We start from the raw sequence: 15,740 nt of genomic DNA, 5'->3' as shown, positions 1-15,740 counted from the left end.
GAGGTGATGTTGGACCTCTTCTTCTGTTGTCTCTGTGAGGATGTCGTCCTCTTCCTGCTGGGTCAGGTACAGTGGGAGGCGCTCGTCCACCTCGCGGATCATGTCGTCATCGACGACGTCGTCCACCGGTGTAAAGTTTTCCGCGAAGGCGTCCGCAAGGACGCTCGCCTTGGCATCTGGTTCCGCGAAGACGTCTCTGCCAACTTGCAGCGGCGGGATGCGTTGGCCCTTCCTCAGGAAGCTCTTAGTTACGGCCCAGGCGCTTCCGTCATCGATTCTGAGCGTGGCTATTTTGCCAGCCCAGTCCCGATTTCGGTGGTGGCTGACGGCCGCCGATATCTCGCGGCGCAGGCGATTTAGCAGGCGTTTGGTGGCGGGGCTTCTCGTGATCTGCCACTCACGGAAGACCCGGTTCTTCTCACGGATGGACATCAAGATATCCGGCGGAAGCTGCTTGGATTTATCCATCGGCTTCCTTGGTCGCTGTGGCGCCGCCGCATCTGCCGCCGCGAGTGTGTAGTGGGTGAACGCAGCTAGCGCGGCGTCCACCCCCTCCACGTCCGGATCGGGTGTGGCGGTGACCGTCTCTGCTAGGTGCTGTTGGAAGTGCGCCCAATTGGTGTTGAGGCGGGCGCTGCGGTGCTCAGGTGGGGCCATCCCGTCTGTGTCCATGTCAAAGATCACTGGCAGGTGATCTGAGGACAGGGCACAGCGCGTGGTCGCGATCGCGTTGTGAGCTGCCCCTTTCACGATCGCGATGTCTAGAACATCGGGACGGCCACGCTTCGGGTAGTGCGTGGGGTCGAAGGGACCCAGCACTATGGCGTCGTGGAGGTTTGCGACCCGGAGTAGTCGCCTGCCGCTGATGGTGGTGACCCTGGAGTTCCACTCCGGGTGTTTAGCATTGAGATCGCCGCCGATGAAGAGGTGCCCGCGCATCGACAGCAGCGTCTCGATGTCCCTGGATTGCAGGTGTCCCGACGGTTGTCGGTACGCTGCCACGAACGTGACGTGGCCTGCGGAAGTGCAGACAACGACGCCCGTGGTTTCCAGAGTCGGCGTCTCTGGGAGTAGAACCTGGTGATGGCGCAACGACGTTTTGACGTACACCGCCGTTCCGCCTCCATGGGTTGCCCGGTCCGTGCGGTAGCAGCGGAAATTTGCAGCCCTCACGTCCACGCCTGGCTTCAGCCAGGTCTCGGTGACGAGGCAAACGTCCACGTGCTCATCACGCAGGAACTGGCGGAATTCTCCCGCTTGGGTTCTGATGCTGTTCGCATTCCACACACAAACGGTTAGGCCCTGGATGTGCCTATCCATGTTTGGGTGTGGGGACAGCTGGTGTGGTGATGGCCTGAACGGCCGACTGCACTGCAGACGCAATCATCTGCGGAAGTTGTGTCAGGAACAGCTTGAAGTCCTCCCTCATGGCCCTGACTTCTTCCGCGACACTCGCTGCAGAAGTCCTGTCAGTGCCTGGGGGTGGTGCCGCTGCCTGGTCTCGAACAGCAGGCTGTGGAGCTGGCGTCTCGCGGGCAGGACGCTCCCTCCGCCGACCGCGCCGGCGGCCGCCCCTCGCTGTTGCAGGCTGCTCTCTCGGCGGTCCGCGCCCGTGAGCGACTACCGCCTCTGGAGCAGGCTCGGACTGGTTGCCACGCCCCCGTTCGACGGCGGCGTCGGCAGGACGCTGCTCAGTTGACTTGGCGGGTGCCTTGTCAGTGGCAGCGTTTGCGTAACTTCTCCCGGACTGCACCCGCGCGGAGTGCGCCGGTTGTCCTCGTTGTTTTGCGGTGGCACGCCGGAAGGTAGTGCAGCCGCGGTAGCACGCCACGTGTTTCTCGCCGCAATGGCAGCAAGTGGGCGCGTCCTTTCTCGGAATCTTACAATCTTTAGTGGCGTGGTCCCCCGCGCATTTGACGCAGGGAGGAGGCATCTTACAGTACTTCGCTACGTGGTCGAGGGCCTGGCAGTTGAAGCACTGCGGCGGGCCTCGTCTCCTGCGTAGCTTCTCCACGGTGACGCCGACATCGGCCACGTGCGTCAGCTGGAAGATTTTGCGGTTCTCGATGGTGTCATCGAGAACCGCCATAAACAGCGGCATGTCGGAGTGGTCCCTGGGCGACTTCATGCGCGCTGTGGCGCGGATGGGAAAGCCCAGATCTTCAAGCAGCTCCCGCAGGTACCCTGGGTCCATGCTGAACGGGAGCTTGCGAAAGACGACCTTCAGCGTCTTCACCGGCTCCGAGGAGTAGGTGAAGCTGTGAAGCCCCTCCTTTTCGGTGAGGTCCATGACCCCACGGTAGTCTTCAGCTGTTTTGGTGACTACGCGATGTAAGTCGCGCCCTGCGACTCGAAACGTCACGTTCCCCTTAACAACCGCTTTGATTTTCTCTCGGAACTCTTTGAAGCCGCCGGTCCACTTGATGACCACAGGGGGCGGTGGGGGCGACTTCCTCTGCTGTTGGCTCTCCATGGGCTCTCCAGCGTCATTTGAGAGGCCGGAGGACCGGTTGCCGGTGTTGATGGCCGACTGTTGGGCGAGCACGACAGCTCTGGCTGTGTGCTTGCGGGAGGGCTGTGTGAAGCCCTCATCGTCAGCGGCCGGGGGAAGGGTCTTGTTACCCTTCCTCGATGCTTTCCGCTGTGTGCGGAGCGTGGGTGCGCTGCTGTTCGAGCTAGTGGCAGACCTCTTGCAGGTGGTGGCAGCACTCGCGTCGGCAGGCCGCTTGCGCGAGTGCTTTTCCACCTCCATGGTTTCAGCTGCCGGTTTTGTGCCTGGGATGAGTCCCATCAGGAAGGCAAGCTGCCTTTCTGCCTCCGGCGTATGCGCTGCATCCATTGAAGCCACTGGCGCCAGTGACTTGGTTTGCTCCGGAACAGTTGCCGAAGCATCCGTTTCGGCCCTCGTTTGCTGAACGGCCAGCACTGTGGCCGCGCTGCTGTTTTCCTTGGTAGCGCAGGACGACGCCGACGGGCCGCCAACGTCAAGTACGCGGGCGTAGGCGTGCAGGGGCAAGCCCCCTTCCGCCGAAAGTGCCCGTCGGCTCCTCTGCGTATCTCCGTTCCTGCTGGGCCGGACAGTCGTAGGTGGCCGGCGGTTAGCGGCCGCCGACGGGGCAGGCCCCGCCGACAAGCCGTCCGCCGAACCACTCGCTGCCTCAGCCGTGGCTGAGGTCGCATAATGACTGCGCCGGTCCGTAGAGCTGTCCGACTCGTGGTCCATGTCCATCTGCCGGGTTGTTGCCGTTGGGGGGCCGGATGGGGTCGCCGACAGAGCAAGCTCTGCCGGACGACGATCCGCCACACCCTTCACATCTTCACAGCGGTCTGCTCGGTTCGGCATCTCAGCAGCAATCTAATACTGATTCCGGTGTGGAACGAGTCCGTTATTTATGCCTACGTTGTGCTAAGCGTTCCCTCTGCGGTCCGCGCCGCGTCTGGCGCTCTGTCCGTGGTGTGCCCCGACCAATAGCAACGGCTGTAGCGTTTTCTTCTAGCCGCGGCTGTTGCGAACGCTGTGCGCGCACTTTGTGGTTATTATCCGTTGTCAATATAGCTGAATTATGTTCTGAATGGCGTTCAAGCTCTGCCTGACGTTTTATCCTCCGATTGTCGTCATTTGAGTCCTTTTGTGAATTAGGACGTTCTGTTACCGTTATGTGCCCGGTTATGTGTTCCGTCCGAAGTTCTTGCCCCCCAGGAGCGGCTGCAGTGTTATTTTCAGGCCGATTGTGTTCAAATTGTCGCTCGAGACTCGGAAGAACGTCCTCAGATATTGTGTCTGTTGTCTGAGGTACCATTTTACTTACGTCCTTTGTTACATGAACTGGGCTGTTTTCGCTAATTCCATCTCTATACTTGTGTCCCTTGGGATCTGGATGTTGCCCACATTGCGTCTTCAAAAGATTTAGTGCTGGGTTCCAAGCCTAGCTCAGCGGGAAACCGGTATCCAGGTAGATGAGATTCTCGTCTAGACAACCCGGCATACAGACCAATAGAAAGGGAAGCCACAGAACAGATGGATAAGACGACCAGGGCTCTTCTAAAGGAAACCGGCCTTCCAGAAAACACCGTTAAGCAGCTAAGGGCTAAAGCACCAGTTCCATCCAAATTCTATGGCTTGGCTAAGGTGCACAAAAAACGGGTTCCTCTACGTCCAATAGTCAGCAATATTGCCGCAGACAATGTCTACATTTTGGATTTCTTCTATATACTCTTAACGGACAGGATATGTAATTTCCGATGAGTTATCACTTCGTACAGTGGCAATGAACAGTTCACAGTTGTCTGTGTTTACACTTTCGTGAAATATGGTTCAGGACATTTAACTGCCAGCACCCCCTTATATTATAATCGCACTTGGCAACATCTTGTTCAAATGGTGATGTATGGAGGCTGTGGGTTCACAATAGGGTCCCGTATCTATGAGAAAGTTATTACTAACTAAAGTAAGAAATAAAAATTCATTCTACAGATTTATCAGTACCTTGGATCGTATTGCTAGCCGCAGTTAGGTACTTATAATTATCTTTCTACACTTATTTTCATTTTAGACACAATTACATTCATCATACGATAAATACCATTACCGGCTTAGGGCAGTGTCAGATTTTATAAGAAGAAAGATAAAGAAAAAGAATCTGCATTACAAAATTAAAATCCACAATGTTGCCACTTCTATTTGTAATTAATGTAAAGTAAAACTCAAAGTGTTTGCGTTTCCTGCGATACTGTCGGTATTTTGAGAACAAAGCTGTGTCGTAATAATGTAAGGCTGAAACCAGTAATGATTGTTGACGTATTATAACTGTGACTGTGTCATTATTAGCTGTCTATTTCAAATACGTGGACGAATACCTTCAAAACGTATCACATCGATCTTGAGTGGTAGTCGCTACGAAATGTGGCACATGGCGTCATTCATATTCATTTCTGTTCAATTGTACTAACCATATCAATTGTATTAACCATAGATACTTGGACGCTGTCCTTACTGGGTTGCACAGGACATATGAACCATTGACTGAGTAAAAATATTAATCTTGTCAGTATTCTGACATCGAGAAGAACGAACTTTTGTATTTATTGGAAATAATACAAATAGTGAACGGAACATGAATACTTCGTTTTCCTCTGTTTGTTAAATATTATTTACATTAGAAAATCTACGTTATGCTGAACTTTGTCTTCCAGTGAGTTCTTTGCATGAACGAAGTTCTAACTCCATTCTGGCTCTATCGTAAAGTGGCTGGAATTTTGAGGGAAGCTGGACTATGTCCACATACATTTTCATTGCAAGATTTTTCGAAATAAATACCTTCTCTTGACGCCTTAGTGCTTCCGTAATGACAACAAAATCTGTGTAATTTGATAGAAACCTTCGACCTGTTGCTCGAAGCTTCTCATACTTTTGCTAACAATGTAGATTCCCACCGTATCAAATTATGAAATTTCTTTTTTCTCCCTCGAAACTGTTGGTATGTGTTATGACACCCTTCACCCCATTGTCAAGTTTCTCACTATAGTATAAGGTAATGGATGATCCGATTTGAGAAAATGTAAAGACGTTAAAATCTTCATTAAAACAATGTATGTAAGCCCATCCTTTAACAGACTGCAGTTTCCTTTGGCAACAAAAAACTTATATACTTAATATGTAGCGGCATGCTGGAATTACTCCCGTATCTTGCACTGCAGTAGAAATAAATTTTAAATAAGAAGTTGAAATATATAGGAATATGTTACTCATTATCGTGTTTTAATTTATTTTTAACATCTTCAAAATCAAATTAAATGTAAGAAGCAAATCACAGTCCGACATGTTCAACACTCGATGTATCTGGCCAATTTTACACTGACGAAAAAAAAGGAGTTGTGCAAGATAAACGAAAGTTGGCAAGTTTGAAAAGACGTCTTTCATATATAGAAATATGTGAAAGATGACGTTTTTTCAAATTTCGCGCCAGTCACATAAGAATGGCGCTATCAGCACCACCACGAGGATGCATTTCAAGTTTACTTCAGATACGCGCTGCAAATGTTGTGAGCGTTACTAGTTACCTTTGAGATTCGACGTAGTGAGTTGATGATAGTTGAGACGACGCCATTATCAACAGCTAACTGAGTTATAACGAGGTCGTGTAATACGACCACAAGAAGGCGGATATTCCGCATTATTGCAGAAGGACTCGGCAGAAATATAACCACTGTACATGACCGCTGGCAGCGATGGTCGAGGGAAGATACGGTCGCAGGAATATCGGCTACGGACGACCATGTGGCACTGCCGAGAGGGAAGACCATAGTGTTCAGCGTATGGCTGTGGTGCATCGTACTGCGTCTGCAGCAGGAATTCGAGCAGTAGTTGGCACCACAGTGGCACAACGAACTCTTAGCAATCAGTTACTTCAAGGGGAGCTCCAAACCAGACGACACGGAGCGTACATTCCACTGATCCAAAACCACAGCCATTTGCTACTTAACATGGTATCAAGCGAGAGCTCAAACAGTATTCCAGGGATTGTTTTCCAACAGGATAACGCTCGTCCACATGCTGCAGATCTGTCTTCAATCGAGCACATTTGGGAGCTCATCTGGTGGCAACTTCAGCGTCATGCACAAACAGCATTACTCGTTCCTGTATTGACCGACTAAGTGTAACAGTCATGGAACTCCATTCCACTAAGTGATATCCGACACCCGTACGACACAATGCATGCACGTTTTCATGCCAGCATTCAACATTCAGGTTGTTACATCGTTTGTTACTGTACCAGTTTTTGACATTTGCAATTACTTTTCCCACGTTTACATTAAAATGTAAACATGCAACGTTAATCACTTAAAGATTACAAATCTGTAAATAGATGGCGGGGAAATTTTTCCTTGTGTCTGTCTCGGCTCTACAATAACTAAAACAAAAATGGCAAATCTGGCCATGGTATGCTGCTTAACTCAAGAGTCCATGTGTGAATGAGTGGTTACAAACAGGTCCCTTGTTACATTTCAGGTGGCTACAAGCTGCCAGAGGGCGTGATGTTGGTCCTGCATGTCCACGAGACTCACCGCGACCCCAAATACTGGCCGGACCCAGAGCGCTTCGACCCGGACAACTTCCTGCCGGAGAGGGTGCAGGGCAGGCACCCCTTCGCCTACGTGCCCTTCAGCGGTGGACCCCGCAGCTGCATAGGTGAGGCGTGCAAATATGCTTACAGGTGAAACACCTGTGATCCATAAAACCATTCGTAGGCATAGTTTTTGGAGTCGGCATACAGATGCACGGAACGGGACATCCGTCGTTGGCACGTACTAACGAACATGGAAGGTATCACACCATAAACACTGCACCTCTCCCTCAGTGGTAATTTACCCTAGTGCTAAGTGGTGTAGCTGCCCTACGTACCTCGCACAGCCATTAAAATAATTTCTTTGTTAGTTCTAGAAAATTCCTGGGAATGAATCAAAATTAAGGATGGCTGGGATTAAATAGAAGGTATTACAGAAGAAATTACATTTTATTTCATATAATCAATAATTAATATTTTCATATAATTAATTCTTATAATTAATTTTCAATTAATTTCAAATAATTATATTTTCATATAATTCATTTTATTTTCATATAATTATATAATAATATAATAATTCATTTTCATTTTCTGTGTGAGGCATATTGAAACAAGTTGCTGCACAGAGAGGAACTACACATTCTGCACCTAAGTTAGGTTTTAACTTTTCGAAGGTCTCCTCTCGTGCATACTCCACAGCTCTTTCTGGTCTTTAAGTCGTTATGCTTGACAAAATTTCTAGGAAATTCCTGAAAATAAGACGAGTCGCTTTTCAGCGGTCGAAGTATGCGAGAAATCGATTACCCTTGTTGGGAATTTGTGGTAAGGTCTTATGGGACCAAGCTGCTGAGGTCATCGGTCCCTAAGCCTACCCATTACTTAATCTAAGTTAAACTAACTTACACTATGGACAAGACATACACCCATGTCCAAAGGAGGACTCGAACCTTCGACGGAGAGAGCCGCAGGGACCGTGACAAGGCGCCTAAGACCACGCGGCTACCCCACGCGGTGGTCCTTGTTGTACAGAAGTTACGACGAACTCTTCCCCCGAGACTAATCATGAAGACGCCGGAATATTTTCTGTATAGAGCTTGTGTGTTAAAGTATGCAACCTTTATTAAATCTTCTAATTAAACTTTTTCGGCCTGCTCCTGGATATTTGGTAGCTTTACAGTTGGGAATCGTACCTATCCACCTACCCACGATTGCCTTACTCTTGCTGTAATCCCTGACAACTTTTGGCTTTTGCACGATGCCATTCATAAATATGAAAGATAGAAAAAGGAAGGAAGGAAGGAGCGGTTCTAGTTCTTTCAGTCCGGAACCGCGCGACTGCTACGTTCTCAGGTTCGAATCCTGCCTCGGACATGGATGTGTGTGACGTCCTTAGGTTAGTTAGGTTTAAGTAGTTCTAAGTTCTAGGGGACTGATGACTTCAGATGTTAAGTCACATAGTGCTCAGAGCCATTTGAACCATTTTTTGAACCTCCCGTCGACATGGAGGTAATTAAAGAACGATCTTTATCTTTTTAAGATATTCTCACGCAGCATGTAGACCATCAGGAAGTCTCTCTTAGCTTTCTGTTTCATCAACATCTGCCAGTTTCTGTACGCCGTTACGCGTTGGGCCTTCTTCAGTTATCCATTTTTTATAACGTCAGGAAACTCCGCGTTTCGCAGCGTTGTTCAGATAACGTCGGTGTTCTTCCTCATTGATTTGTCAACCACATCTGGACTAGTGGAACAGTTCTCGAGGTAAACACACAGTGTAGGCTCGTAGATATACACTCCTAATGCTCACAAATTTTTAAATTCAGATAAACGTCTGCTGTATAACAGTTACGCTAATCAACGTATTTATACAACTTCAACCGGTGTCAGGGATAGTAATAGTAGTAGTAGTAACAATAATAAAAACAGTAGTAATAACAATATGCAGAACTTGTCTGAAGAAGGCAGCAATAGATTTTAGTGGAATTTTGTTGTTCTGTATATAATTAAGTACAGTTCATGGCAAGATCGAAATTATGGATAAGCTGTCACTATTCTCCCTTCCACATTTTTGTGTAAGTGGAAGTTTACGTGGTTGTTTATTTTTTCGGAGAAATGTACAAGATTTCTAATTAACTTTCGGTTTGAAAATTAGGCATTATTATGTTGAACCCACACAACAACTTACGCTTATTGTACACTTCTTTCTTAAATGTTCGCTTGTAGTCCCGCTTATTTGCTTTTGTGACTTCCTCAGACAGCGGATCTGAACTGGGAGGCCCTACTTACTTTGCGACTAACTTTTTCTGGTAATTATCTTTTCTTTTAGCACCTAATGCAGGCTCAACAGAGCTCATGTTGACACTGCACAGGAAAGCCGATTCCTGCACAGTAAACAACCAACTCCAAACACAAACTGCCGTTTGCGGAAATTATTACATTAAAGTAGTACTATCTACCGACATGATCACTTGACTAGAATGCAAATGAGGCGCTGAGAGCCATAAAGACTTAAAGCATACCGTCTCCGCCCCCCCCCCCCCCCCCCCCATATTTCAGTGAATAGCAGAGAAACCAGTGAGACAGTTTTTCGTCAATGTTCAGATATACGTACAACGAGTTCCTACAGTATAGGTAAACCTGACACACTATAAGATCAACAGATGTCAGAAGCATGAATAAATAGTACAGTCTCACAATTAACAATGATTTGCTTTAAGGTTCTCAGCGCCTCAAACGGATTAATGTACGATAAAATCCCAAAGTTAATATACTGTATCTCATTCAGAATCCCACAAACAGGTTTCTCTACGAGTATAGCCATAACATATACTGATGTCTCATCTCATTTTACTATATAGTGAGTGACCAGGCATATCTGTGGAGTGTGCTTCCGTCTAGCGGTATTTCGGCAGAGCGAACGTGGATAAGTCTGGATAGGAGGGGCATGTGGTCAGCACACCGCTCTCCCGGTCGTTATGATGGCTTTCTTTGACCGGAGCCTCTACTATTTGGTCGAGTAGCTCCTCAGTTGGCATCACAATACTGAGTGCACCCCGAAAAATGGCAACAGCGCATGGCCGCTGGATGGTCACCCATCCAAGTGCCGGCCACACCCGACGGCGCTTAACTATGGTGGTCTCACGGGAACCGGTGTATCCACTGCGGCAAGGCCGTTGCCTGGATGATCAAAAAGTCAGTATAAATTTGAAAACTGAATAAATCACGGAAAAATGTAGATAGAGAAGTACAAATTGACACACATGCTTGGAATGACATTGGGTTTTATTAGAATCAAAAAGATACAAAAGTTCAAAAAATGTCCGACAGATGGCGCTTCATCTAATCAGAATAGCAATAATTAGCATAACAAAGTAAGACAAAGCAAAGATGATGTTCTTTACAGGAAATGCTCAATATGTCCACCATCATTCCTCAACAATAGCTGTAGTCGAGGAATAATGTTCTGAACAGCACTGTAAAGCATGTCCGGAGTTATGGTAACGCATTGGCGTCGGATGTTGTCTTTTAGCATCCCTAGAAACGTCAGTCGATCACGATACACTTGCGACTTCAGGTAACCCCAAAGCCAATAATCGCACGGACTGAGGTCTGGGGACCTGGGAGGCCAAGCATGACGAAAGTGGCGGCTGAGCACACGTTCATCACCAAACGACGCGCATAAGAGATCTTTCACGCGTGTAGCAATATAGGGTGGAGCGGCATCCTGCATAAATATCGTTTATCAGCCAGGCTGGGGATGATGGGATTCTGTAACATATCGGCGTACCTCTCACCCGTCACGGTAGCAGTTACAAAACCAGAATCACGCATTTCCTCGAAGAAACGGTAACGGTAGATGTGGTAAATCAACCCAAACTGTGACTTTCTCGTCGTGCAATGGAGTTTTCACGACAGTTCTAGGATTTTCGGTAGCCCAAATTCTGCAGTTGTTGGCGTTTACAGACTCTCGGAGTGTGAAATGAGCTTCGTTGGTCCACAACAAGTTACTCAACCAATCGTCATCTTCCGCCGTCTTTTGAAACGCCCACACCGGAAATGCCCTCCGCTTCACTAAATCGCCAGGTAACAGTTCATGATGGCGATGGATTTTGTACGGATGGCATCGGAGGGTACGCCTAAATTCCAACCAAACAGTAGTGCACGGAATGCCGGTGCGACGTGCGACTGCACGAGCGCTAACTTCCCCGTGCATAGACGAACCCGCTACAGTCTGCATTTCTTCCTGAACTGTCTCAGCAGCATTACGAATTGTGCTCGGTGGGCCACTACGGGGTCTATCGTCTAAACAACCAGTGGCTTCGAACTTCGAAATCATTCTCGCCACAGCTGCATTTGTCAACGGACCTATACCCATTCGAATCCCCTTCCTATGGTGATAGGCTTGTAACGCTGAACTAGCACATTCCCCATTCTGATAATACAGCTTCACTAAAAGCGCCTTTTAGGCGCTGGCGCATCTGATTCTCTCTCTTTTTTTTTCCTTTATTGTAATTTTCATACCTATACGGATACATAGGTAGGCTGGCAGCAGCATCGTACGCTGCGCTTTCTGCCTTTGATTTTCCAATGATAAAAAACAGTAAGAAGATACATAATAGTTAGAGTGACGGGTAAAAGAACAGTAGACATACAAAAATACAAAACACGAAGCAGTTCACACTCGACAAAAATTACACTGAAACACGTTAGCACGGCGAACAAACACTGATGATTCGACGGCACAGGTGATCGTAGGACTGTGACGGTGAACACTAACACAAACACGACGGCACACACACGAGAAACTGATGGCGATGATCTCTGGCGGGCGAATGTCCACGTAACGTGTGCGAGTCCGGGGACCTGCCAAGAGGGGAAGAGGGGTGAGGGGGAGGAAGATCAGAGATGCCAATGGCAGAGGAGATGGGAGTAGGAGTAGAGGGATGGGGGTAGGGGAAGCCCGGGGGAAGGAGTCGGGGGAAAGGGAGGAGGGAGGGAAGGGGGAGGGAAGGGAGAGAGGGTGCCCAAAGGAAACAAACACAGGAAGAGGGTGAGAGAATCAAAGATGGTAGGAGGGGTAGAGGGAGGGGAGGAGGGCATCATCAGGGAGGGGGAGAGCAGGTGGCAGATGCGGCAGCGAACGGGGGCGGGAGAGGATGGGAGAGACCAGCTGGTGAGGCGGATCGAGTTTGCAGGAGGTGCAGAGGATCCATATCTGTTCGAGGAAAAGGAGGAGGTGGGGGAAGGGAATTAGTTCGCACAGGATCCGCGTTGGGGAGGGGAGACGGATGCTATAGGCGAGGCGAAGAGCATGGCGTTCCAGGATCTGAAGGGATTTGTAAAAGGTAGGGGGAGCAGGGATCCAGGCAGTGTGGGCGTAGCAAAGGATAGGGCGAATGAAGGAGTTATAGGTATGGAGAATGGTAGAGGGGTCCAGACCCCAAGTTTGGCCAGAGAAGAGTTTGAGGAAACAGAGGCAGGAGCGTGCCTTGGCTTGGATCATCCGGAGGTGAGGGTACAGAAGAGGTGACCGTCGAGGGTGACACCAAGGTACTTAAGGGTGGGGGTGAGGGCGATAGGACGGCCATAGATGGTGATGTAGAAGTCGAGGAGGCAGAAGGAAGGAGTTGTTTTGCCTACTATGATCGCCTGAGATTTGGCCGGGTTGACCTTAAGCAACCACTGGTTGCACCAAGCGGTGAACCGGTCAAGATGGAATTGGAGAAGGTGTTGGGAGCGCTGCAGGGTGGGGGCAAGGGGAAGGATGGCAGTGTCATCGGCGTACTGGAGAAGGTGAATGGGGGGTGAAGGCGGCAGCATGTCCGCCGTATACAAGAGGTACAGAAGGGGAGAGAACGGAACCCTGGGGCACACCGGCAGAGGGGAAAAAGGTGTAGGAATCCATGTCGTGGTCAGTGACGTAGGAAGGACGGTGGGAAAGAAAGGAGCGGATCAGATGAACGTAGTTAATAGGAAGGGCGAAGGTTTGGAGCTTGAAGAGGAGATTGGAATGCCACACATGGTCATAGGCTCATTCAAGTTCAAGGGAGAGGAAGATAGTGGAACGACGGGGAATAAGCTGTTTGGAGAGGAGATGAGTGAGGTTAAAGAGAAGGTCATCGGAAGAGAAGGACAGCCGAAAGCCACACTGGGTAACGGGAAGGAGGCGGTGCTGGCGGAGATGCTGTTGGATGCGTTGGGTGAGTATGGATTCCAGAACCTTGCTGAAGACTGAGGTAAGGCTGATGGGATGGTAGGAGGAGACAGTGGATGGCAGTTTACCGGGTTTAAGGAACATCAGGATACGGGAGGTTTTCCACAGGTCGGGGTAGTAGCCGGTGGACAGGACTACATTGTAGAGCCTGGCCAAGGTGGAGAGTAAAGAGGCAGGAGCTTCATGAAGGTGACGATAGGTGACACGGTCATGACCAAGAGCGGTGGTGCGTTTCATGCAGAGTGTAGCAATGAGATCCTGTGTAGTGGCATTGAGTCCTGTGTCTGCAATGTTTTCCAAGTACTGGAACCCAGGGGCGAGGGGAGGGACAGAAGTGTCAGTTCAATTGCGGACATCTGGGAAGAGAGAGTAATCGAACTGGGGATCGTCAGGAATGGTAAAGACATCAGAGAGGTAGAAAGAAAAGGGATTGGCCTTACTAATGGCGTCAGGGAAGGTTTGGTTGTCATGAAGGAGAGGATAGTAGGGGGGAGAGGGGTTTAGATCCGGTAAGGCGGCGGAAGGCTGACCAGTACTGGGACGAGTTGATAGGATGGGTGGCGTTTAAGCGGGTGCATGTCTGTCGCCAGTCCTGGCGTTTCTTAGCCTCGAGCAAGTTACGGATGTGTCTCTGGAGTTGCCGCTGGCGTCGTAGTGTGTCCGGGTCATGTGTGCGAAGGAAAGCATGGTATAGACGGCAGGATTCATGGAGGAGGAGGACGGCCTGTGGGGGTAAGGTAGAATGGTGGGGATGGATGGCGACAGAAGGGATGTGGGCTGCCACGGCCTCAGACAAGGTGTGGAGAAAGGAGGCGGCATGGGTAATATTGTCAGGGTGGTGGTAGATAAAGGGGTGGCCACTGACCTGGGTGGAGAGGGTATCCCAGTAGGCATTCCACTCGGCACAGGAATAATCATGGACATACTTTGGAGGAGGGTCATGATGGGGGTCGGGGGGGGGGGGCGACGACCATCTGAAAAGGTGAGAAGGACAGGGAGATAGTCACTACCAATGGGATCAAGGATATCCACCATTATGCGGCCACAGAGGTTGGTGAAGGAGAGGACGACATCTGGAGTTGAGTTGGATTTGGGGCGGGTGTGCTGGGGAATGGGGATGAGGTCGCCTTGCAGGGTGCAAAGGAACCGATGCCACCGTCGTAACTGGATATTGAGGTCGGCGGCGATCACGTAGGAGGAGAAGCTACGATAAATGTGGGAGAGGAAATAGAAAGGAATAAAGGTGTTAGGGCGGACATAGATGGTGGCACAGGTGACGGTAAGGCCAGGGAAGGAGAGACTAAGGATAAGGTGCCCAGTGGGGTCACGAAGGAGAGGTTGGAGCCGAACTGGGATCTGACAGTGGTGACCAATGGCAACTCCACCAAGCGCTATTGGGAAGGGATTATCGGAGCGGTGGAGAAGGTAGGGCGAAGCTTGGATGGTGTTGTGGGGTTGGAGGAAGGTTTCATTGAGGAGGAAGGAATCCACGTGGTGAGTTGCAAGGGTGTGCATGAAGAGGTTTTTGTTGATGGGAAGGGAACGGATGTTGTTGAACAGGATATGGTGCTGTGGCGCCATGACAGGGATTTAGACGAGGGTGTCGAGACGGGAGAAGGTGAAATGGGCCTGGTTGTGGGAGTAGGTGGCATACATTTTTAGGTGAAAGACGGGACATGGCGAGGGATATCTGTTGGAGGGTGTGAGGGCGCTGGATTGGGCGGAATTTTGCAGTACAATGGTGAGAAACCTGATGATGTCCTTAACGGTGGGAGGGGACAAATGGAATTGCCAGGAGGGGTGGGGGCGTCCAGAGGGCGGACAGAGATGGTGAGTTCAGGGGTGGTCGGAGGGGGTCGGGCCTTACATTCTTGGGAGTAGGTAGGACGCGGGAGATTGCAGTTATGGGACGCGGGAGATTGCAGTTATTACAGGAGGGAAGGGACTGAAGGTTAGGGCACTGCCAGAGGAAGTGCGCTTGCTTACAATATGGGATGGTGGGGGCCTCGTGGCACGCAGCTGTTGTGTGCGCGTTGTAGCGCAAACACCTCTGGTAGTGGAGGGATTGAGGAGGGGAACAGGAGGGGTCAACCTTGTATCTCTGATGGAAGAGGAGGGCACCCTCATTCAGAAGGCAGTCAATGGAGGGGGCGTCCTCTGAGAAAACCCGCATAAGGCGGGTGGGGTACAGCAGAGTTACAGATGCGGCGGACCGCCCGCACCTCCAGCGAGGGATGCGGGTTTAGCTCCACCAACACCTCCTCCTCCGTGATCATCAAACTAAGCCGAGTTACCACGGCGGTGAGGTCAGCTGGCAACGGGGGGTTGGGGTTGGCGGGTAGGAGACGGGGAAGGAGCAGGGGTGAGGGAGGCGTTAGGGCCAAATCGGGTGATGGGGATGCGGGAGAGGATGTCAGTATGGAGGATGGGGCTGGGGGAGGAGATGAGAACTGAGTCTCTTC

At 50.1% G+C, this 15,740-nt stretch overlaps 1 protein-coding gene across 1 annotated transcript in view; it reads left to right on the top strand.

The window, feature by feature from the left end:
• Window positions 1–15,740, top strand: part of LOC126281314 (cytochrome P450 4C1-like) — a 146,548-nt gene that overhangs the window by 106,286 nt on the left and 24,522 nt on the right. The window contains exon 11 of the mRNA XM_049980160.1: window positions 7,010–7,189. Coding sequence (XP_049836117.1) covers window positions 7,010–7,189 — 180 coding nt within the window. The remainder of the gene's footprint in view (window positions 1–7,009; window positions 7,190–15,740) is intronic.

This window comes from Schistocerca gregaria, chromosome 7 (genome assembly GCF_023897955.1).
Source record: "Schistocerca gregaria isolate iqSchGreg1 chromosome 7, iqSchGreg1.2, whole genome shotgun sequence".
Lineage (NCBI taxonomy): Eukaryota > Metazoa > Arthropoda > Insecta > Orthoptera > Acrididae > Schistocerca > Schistocerca gregaria.
Note: the sequence above shows the minus strand (reverse complement) of the source record. Positions and strands in the feature narration are given on the sequence as shown.